At 30.8% G+C, this 8,684-nt stretch overlaps 1 protein-coding gene across 1 annotated transcript; it reads left to right on the top strand.

The window, feature by feature from the left end:
* The first annotated feature begins 1,166 nt into the window (after positions 1 to 1,166).
* LOC143254061 (F-actin-capping protein subunit beta-like) lies at positions 1,167 to 7,663 on the top strand. Its single transcript, XM_076508806.1, has 3 exons — positions 1,167 to 1,286; positions 5,759 to 5,824; positions 6,671 to 7,663. Exons 1-3 carry the CDS (start codon positions 1,218 to 1,220, stop codon positions 6,842 to 6,844), a joined length of 309 nt encoding a protein of 102 aa, XP_076364921.1. The 5' UTR covers positions 1,167 to 1,217; the 3' UTR covers positions 6,845 to 7,663.
* Positions 7,664 to 8,684: the final 1,021 nt, after the last annotated feature.

An 8,684-nucleotide genomic window follows, 5' to 3' on the forward strand; every position in this document is an offset into this window, starting at 1 on the left:
AGGTATAGAACCTGCTGAATCATATTTCTTTAAATCAGAGAAGTCCAGGTATAGAACCTGCTGAATCATATTTCTCTAAATCAGAGTCAGGTATAGAACCTGCTGAATCATATTCTCTAAATCAGAGTCCAGGTATAGAACCTGCTGAATCATATTTCTCTAAATCAGAAGTCCAGGTATAGAACCTGCTGAATCATATTTCTCTAAATCAGAGTCCAGGTATAGAACCTGCTGAATCATATTTCTCTAAATCAGAAGTCCAGGTATAGAACCTACTGAATCATATTACTCTAAATCAGAGTCCAGGTATAGAACCTACTGAATCATATTACTCTGAATCAGAGTCCAGGTATAGAACCTGCTGAGATCATATTACTCTAAATCAGAAGTCCAGGTATAGAACCTACAGGATCATATTACTCTAAATCAGAAGTCCAGGTATAGAACCTACTGAATTATCATTTGCTTTCAATCATACAAATCTAAAATTAAGGAAACACATTAAATGGTTTTATTGTTATTTTCTACAAGACAGTTGTAACTGCTCAGAAAAGAGACTGTAAACAGGGCAGAAATATATATTTTGGAGTTTGGTCCAACTGAAACATTTAATGTATGTTAAAACACTCTTTTAATGTGGTTGTATTAAAACCCCAGGGTAATTTATGCTATGTTAGGTCAGAGTTGGCAATCATTGAAAAACTTTATTTGAAAATAGCTCTGTTGTTTTAAAAATGTTAACTGTTTAATACATTCATCAAATTTTCTACAAAAGTTTCAGGCTTAGCGGTTGGTGAAGAAAGCATCGATTACATGTTACAGAAGGTTACGTGTCAGACAAACATGGTTTTGAATTAATTAAATATTGTTTTATACATGTTTAAAAGTTTAGAAAATCTGTTTGTGACTAGTAGTATTACTACTCATTATACATAAACCAGACTTCATAATTTTGTTAATATTTACCTTCTTGTTTGTGTTTTAGATAAACAATATTGTACTTGTCTTGACAGACAGACAAACCATTAACTAAAATAGGAACAACATTACAGTAACTTAGTGTAGAGCTTTAATATTTAGATGTATTTGAATCTGTTCTGTATTCAAAGCAAGATTTAATTACATGTAGATGTATTCCACCTTTTACCCAGCTTTTCTCCTTTTAACAGGAAAAAATCAAGTGGTAAAGTGCTCACTACAAACTGACCTCAACAGCAATGTTATGGCTTCAGACCAATAAGCCTGGATCAGGTACCATGAACTTAGGAGGAAGCCTGACCAGACAAGTAAGTCTCTAGTTTCAGCGATCAGTTTTTGTTAAATTATGGCTTCTTTCCAAATTTTTATAGACCTTAGAGTGTTCCTTATTTCCATGCTTTTTTATGTCCCCTATATATTGTGTGTGTGTGTGTGTGTGTGTGTGTTCAAAATGTCCCCTTCTTGGGGACAGAGAAGAATGACTGATTGTATTGTGGAATTTCAGAGTGAAAGTGTAGCAGACATGGGTGTCTATTGGGCATGGGTGTTTCCAGATTTTGAGGATGTGAAAGTGTAGCAGACATGGGTGTCTATTGGGCATGGGTGTTCCAGATTTTGAGGGATGTGAAAGTGTAGCAGACATGGGTGTCTATTGGACATGGGTGTTCCAGATTTTGAGGGATGTGAAAGTGTAGCAGACATAGGTGTCTATTGGACATGGGTGTTCCAGATTTTGAGGGATGTGAAAGTGTAACAGACATAGGTGTCTATTGGACATGGGTGTTCCAGATTTTGAGGGATGTGAAAGTGCAGCAGACATAGGTGTCTATTGGACATGGGTGTTCCAGATTTTGAGGATGTGAAAGTGCTTAACAGACATAGGTGTCTATTGGACATGGGTGTTCCAGATTTTGAGGATGTGAAAGGGTGTCTATGCAGCAGACATAGGTGTCTATTGGACATGGGTGTTCCAGATTTTGAGGATGTGAAAGTGCTAGCAGACATAGGTGTCTATTGGACATGGGTGTTCCAGATTTTGAGGATGTGAAAGTGTAGCAGACATAGGTGTCTATTGGACATGGGTGTTCCAGATTTTGAGGATGTGAAAGTGTAGCAGCATAGAACATAGGTGTCTATTGGACATGGGTGTTCCAGATTTTGAGGGATGTGAAAGTGTAGCAGACATAGGTGTCTATTGGACATGGATGTTCCAGATTTTGAGGATGTGAAAGTGTAGCAGACATAGGTGTCTATGGACATGGGTGTTCCAGATTTTGAGGGATGTGAAAGTGTAGCAGACATAGGTGTCTATTGGACATGGGTGTTCCAGATTTTGAGGGATGTGAAAGTGTAACAGACATAGGTGTCTATTGGACATGGATGTTCCAGATTTTGAGGGTGTCTATTTTTTAAACTTATCATATGTAGAAATATAACAAAATTAATATCTAGATGAGTAAAATAGTAATCTTTATTAATTACTGTCACCCTGAATGATGAAATGTCAAGTTACCTTACATTTTACTATTATCTATTTTCCTTCACTTGCCATTGAAAGGCCTACCTCTATTTTGATGTGCTTACACCTAAACAAATTCTGAAGGAATACAGGTATTTTCCTTAGATTTCCAGTATTTCTGTGGTAAAACAACATAAGAATGTATATAATCCAAAACTCCAGTGTTTCTGATGGTCTAAGAAATACAACATATGATGAAGAAGTTTACACCAAAAGAACAACACTTACCTTTTATAACTTGGTTTCATGTTTGTCATGTGTCTGTGCTGATAACTGGAGCACTTTCAGAGAACTGACTTGTTAAAGTGGGAAAGTTATTAGGTTTCTCGTGTTGTGATTTAAATACATTTTAATTATTAGGTTTCTCGTGTTGTGATTTAAATACATTTTAATTATTAGGTTTCTGGTGTTGTGATTTAAATGCATTTTAATTATTAGGTTTCTCGTGTTGTGATTTAAATGCATTTTAATTGTTAGGTTTCTCGTGTTGTGATTTAAATACATTTTAATTATTAGGTTTCTCGTGTTGTGATTTAACTACATTTTAATTATTAGGTTTCTCGTGTTGTGATTTAAGTACATTTTAATTATTAGGTTTCTTGTGTTTGTGATTTAAATACATTTTAATTATTAGGTTTCTTGTGTTGTGATTTAAGTACATTTTAATTATTAGGTTTCTCGTGTTGTGATTTAAATACATTTTAATTATTAGGTTTCGTGTTGTGATTTAAATACATTTTAATTATTAGGTTTCAGTGTTGTGATTTAAATACATTTTAATTATTAGGTTTCTCGTGTTGTGATTTAAATACATTTTAATTATTAGGTTTCTCGTGTTGTGATTTAAATGCATTTTAATTATTAGGTTTCGTGTTGTGATTTAAATGCATTTTTAATTATTAGGTTTCTTGTGTTGTGATTTAAATATTTTAATTATTAGGTTTCTTGTGTTGTGATTTAAATACATTTTAATTATTAGGTTTCTGTGTTGTGATTTAAATACATTTTATTATTAGGTTTCTAGTGTTGTGATTTAAATACATTTTAATTATTAGGTTTCTCGTGTTGTGATTTAAATACATTTTAATTATTCGGTTTCTCGTGTTGTGATTTAAATACATTTTAATTATTAGGTTTCTGTGTTGTGATTTAAATACATTTTAATTATTAGGTTTCTCGTGTTGTGATTTAAATACATTTTAATTATGGGTTTCTCGTGTTGTGATTTAAATACATTTTAATTATTAGGTTTCTGTGTTGTGATTTAAATACATTTTAATTATTAGGTTTCTCGTGTTGTGATTTAAATACATTTTAATTATTAGGTTTCTCGTGTTGTGATTTAAATACATTTTAATTATTAGGTTTCTCGTGTTGTGATTTAAATACATTTTAATTATTAGGTTTCTCGTGTTGTGATTTAAATACATTTTAATTATTAGGCTTCTCGTGTTGTGATTTAAATACATTTTAATTATTAGGTTTCTCGTGTTGTGATTTAAATACATTTTAATTATTAGGTTTCTCGTGTTGTGAGTTAAATACATTTTAATTATTAGGTTTCTCGTGTTGTGAGTTAAATACATTTTAATTATTAGGTTTCTCGTGTTGTGAGTTAAGTACATTTTAATTATTAGGTTTCTCGTGTTGTGATTTAAATACATTTTAATTATTAGGTTTCTCGTGTTGTGATTTAAATACATTTTAATTATTAGGTTTCTCGTGTTGTGAGTTAAATACATTTTAATTATTAGGTTTCTCGTGTTGTGATTTAAATACATTTTAATTATTAGGTTTCTCGTGTTGTGATTTAAATGCATTTTAATTATTAGGTTTCTGTGTTGTGATTTAAATACATTTTAATTATTAGGTTTCTTGTGTTGTGATTTAAATACATTTTAATTATTAGGTTTCTGTTGTTGTGATTTAAATGCATTTTAATTATTAGGTTTCTGTGTTGTGATTTAAATGCATTTTAATTATTAGGTTTCTTGTGTTGTGATTTAAATGCATTTTAATTATTAGGTTTCTCGTGTTGTGATTTAAATACATTTTAATTATTAGGTTTCTCGTGTTGTGATTTAAATACATTTTAATTATTAGGTTTCTCGTGTTGTGATTTAAATACATTTTAATTATTAGGTTTCTCGTGTTGTGATTTAAATACATTTTAATTATTCGGTTTTCGTGTTGTGATTTAAATACATTTTAATTATTCGGTTTCTGGTGTTGTGATTTAAATACATTTTAATTATTAGGTTTCTCTTGTTGTGATTTAAATACATTTTAATTATTAGGTTTCTCGTGTTGTGATTTAAATACATTTTAATTATTAGGTTTCTCGTGTTGTGATTTAAATACATTTTAATTATTAGGTTTCTCGTGTTGTGATTTAAATACATTTTAATTATTAGGTATTTTCCCACTCTTGTACTCACATTAACACCCACCTTCTTCTTAATGCACTGCAGTTGTACTTCCAACACAACTGAGGTTTCCTTCCAGCTGTTCTTGCACAGTGTTACGGGTTCACTGTAGCCTCAGTTTTACATTTTGTGAGGTTCTGAAAAAATTGTTTTAACTGTCCTTTGTAGCAGTGATTGCTTTCTGCTTGAGCAGTTTCGCTTTATTCAACTCTAACTAGACAATAAGAATAAAAAATGTGTGTCAGTGATAACTGATGAAATTGAATACCTGTTAGGTGTGGCTTTGGTTGTTTTTCTCATCATATTCAAGTGATTAATAACCTAAAAACTAAATATATCTCACTGGTTTTTCTCTAGTTTTTAACAAGTTTGTAGAAATTATTGTTTGAGTGAGAAGAACAAGTGTGTTTGGACTTGTTAAAGATGTAGGTAAACAACAACAGTGGTGCGTCAAGTGATCCCAGTAGTAACAACAAGGTCGTAGGAGAAGAGACTATTCACTCTCTTACTTCAGTATAATTGTTTGATTTTTAAATATGTATGTTTAACGAATGTAATCATCAATTGGTGGGTCATAATTGACCTATTTTCAGCATTGAAAAGGAAATTGAAAAACAAAAGATTAGGTTAAGATATTTGATAAACATGATGCTATAACTTGTATGGGTGATGTCTGAAAAATTAACCGTTGTTAAGTGCTGTTTTAATTCTGTCTTCATAAAAAACAAAAGACAAAACTCTTGGGCAGCGTGAGTTAGAAAATACGTTTGTAGAAGTGTTAGAATTCTTTGTGAATCAGGTTTGTGATAGAAATATATTTTGTATGTTCCTATAGGTCGAACTCGATGCTGCAGTGAGTGAAGCTAGTCCTCACATTGCCAATATTGGAAGAATGGTTGAGGTAATTTTGCTCATGGCTTAAGAGATTTTAGTGAGCTAAGTTACCCAAAAATGATTAAACCCACTAAGTCTTGTAGTGTCTGGTAACTGCCAAACAACATTGAATGTTATGTATTGTTTTGTTTTAGCTCAACAGCATAAGCTTTAAAGTTTATTTCTCATAACATCAGATTATATTTATTTTTCGAAGACAGTTCAGGAAAAAAAAACTAAATTTTATAACTTTAAGAATTATATTTCTCTAGTTTTTGTTTTTACATTCATGTAAAACATTCATAGCTGCATAAACTTTTCTAAAAGTCGGCTTGTACTATTAAGTTGTTTAAATACATTGTCACAACTCTGTAGGTTTCAGCTGAACAATATATTTATATACTTTTATGTACACCAATATAACTTGAGTTTTACAGTGATATATATGTATTGTTTAAATGTTATAAAATATATTAACAGTTTTTTAGTTTAAGTTTAATATACACAAGTATATGTAATTTATCTAGTTTGTTGTACATGTCTATATATTTTAACATAATATTCTAAAACCTAACTGTGAATCAGAAGCAAAGAATGAATTAATTAGGCTAAATATATCCATCAAAGATGTATGTGGTAAGTAAACAAAGTTGATAATGCCATATTAAAATATATTGATTGAATCATCATTTGATTACTGTCACTGTCATTAGTTTTGAGAATAAAACCATTAATTTCTTGTGCAGGATTTGGCCAGTGGTTAAGTTTAGTTTTGAATTATTACACTGAGTTAAAAATGTAACTTTTGTGAACTGAGATTTAAGTCTTTTTGTATTATGAAAAAACAGGATATAAGCATCTTGTATTTTAATAGGATATGGAAAATAAAATTAGAAACACATTGAATGAAATCTACTTTGGAAAAACCAAAGACATTGTAAATGGATTAAGAACTGTTCAACCCTTGTCGGACCAGAAGCAACAGGCTGCTCTCAGGAATGATCTGGCACAAGCTCTCCAGAAACGTCAAGCCAAGGGGGAGAACTGAGTGTTGTACTTTCTTTTATCAAGTACTTGCTGATACTGACTTGTCAAAAACCTTCTGTTGCCTATCTCAATTTTGAGGATAATACAGTATCCTCAAAAGTATGGCTATGGGGGAAAAAAATCTAATCAAGATATTTGTGGGCAGAGCTCTTGGTTTGTACATTCTTTCCTTGCTGGTTTTGTTATATGTTTTCTTTATACAATTGATAATTAAATTCTGACTGATTAGGTTGATCATTTTAGGGACATATAAACACTTGTGTTGTTTGAAAACTTAACAACAGAGGAATGAGCCTTCAGATGGAAAATTTTGAATTAAATTAGCTTAAGGTAATAAGTTAAGTATTTTGTTTTGTTAATGTTTTTCATTCGTACTATTTACCTTTAAAAGTGGAAACAAATGGGGTGTAACTATTATATAAATAAAACATTTGCTTTGGTATTTTTTAAAATGTGGCTTAGAAAGAAAATGTTTTTAAGAAGCTACATGGCAATACTTCTAGTATATGGAGTTGTATAATTGCTATACAAGTTTGTTAGAAGTCTGAGATCTTGAAAAAAAAATTATATGTACACAATTTAAACTGAACCATACAGTATGACTGACAGTGTGTAAAATATTCCAAGAATAGGTTTTTATTCACTCCATTGGTGTTTTTTGTTTAGAATATATTTACAGCTAACACTAGATTGAATACATGAAGGAAAGAATTGAAGTTTTTCAGTACTGTATGTTAAAATAAATGCCAGATTATTACAAGTCATTACCATGTGTAGATGGAACTTATTAGTGAAAATAAAAGTGTCAGGACATAAATAAGAATGGTGTAGTTGTATGTTTTACTGATTTAAAAATATGAATAGTTCCAACATCACTTCAACTGTTCACAAGATAGAGTGTGGTGGACAAGTCGAATGTCTAAAAATGTTTGAGTATTTAGAAAGAGCGTGATAGAGAACCTATGGCATTGAATGATACTAATCGGTTCAGGGCGTCAAAGAACGGTACTAGTCAGTTCGGGACAGTAATTAATGGAAGTTACTTTAGATGCCTGCTAATGATGCTGGTCAGTTAGCACACGTATTCCCAAATATTAGCATAAATTGGAAGCAACAGAGACATTTTATTTAACTTACAATGAACAAGGTGTACAGGTACTAAACATATCTTTGATCACTAACATCTGTTTTTTGAATAAATGAATCAAATTGCCCTGCTTTTACTAATTACTGCTATAATTTTTACAGCTGGATTTCATTTGCTCAAAATACCCTTTTGCTTGAATGATTTTTCTCCCTTTTAGATTTAAAACCTTTGACAGTTATAAAAGTATTGCTGTAAGTGAATGTTTTATTCGTGAAGTTGAGACCCATAGTGAGTTAAACCTAAATTTATTAAACTTTAGTAAGACAAGTCCCACTAATATCACAGTAAACAACTCCAGATTATGAATGAATGCTTTATTAGCAGGTCTTATGACATTTTTTGCTTATAAAGGAAACAATTACATATTTAAAGTGTAGAATCTACTAGTAAGTTTCATCCAGAATACAAATCTTTTAGATTAAATCAATTCATGAATGTGAATTTAAAAAAAACTAAAGCGTAAGGTTGAAAAAATTGATGTGCTATTCGAAATTTGTAGTTCCAGTAAAATTTACTTTTGAAATGTAAGTATACAAAGTACTTTTCAGTCTATTAAGAGTTTTTGTGGAGCTATCATTAATTATTTATAATTTTTTTCTTTTGAGGTTCAGCAGGTGATCCAAACCAGTTTTATTCACTTCATGAGATAGGGTGCAGTTTGATCATTTGGTTATTGGTTTTGGAGCTGGGAAGC

Source organism: Tachypleus tridentatus, chromosome 6 (assembly GCF_004210375.1).
Source record: "Tachypleus tridentatus isolate NWPU-2018 chromosome 6, ASM421037v1, whole genome shotgun sequence".
Lineage (NCBI taxonomy): Eukaryota > Metazoa > Arthropoda > Merostomata > Xiphosura > Limulidae > Tachypleus > Tachypleus tridentatus.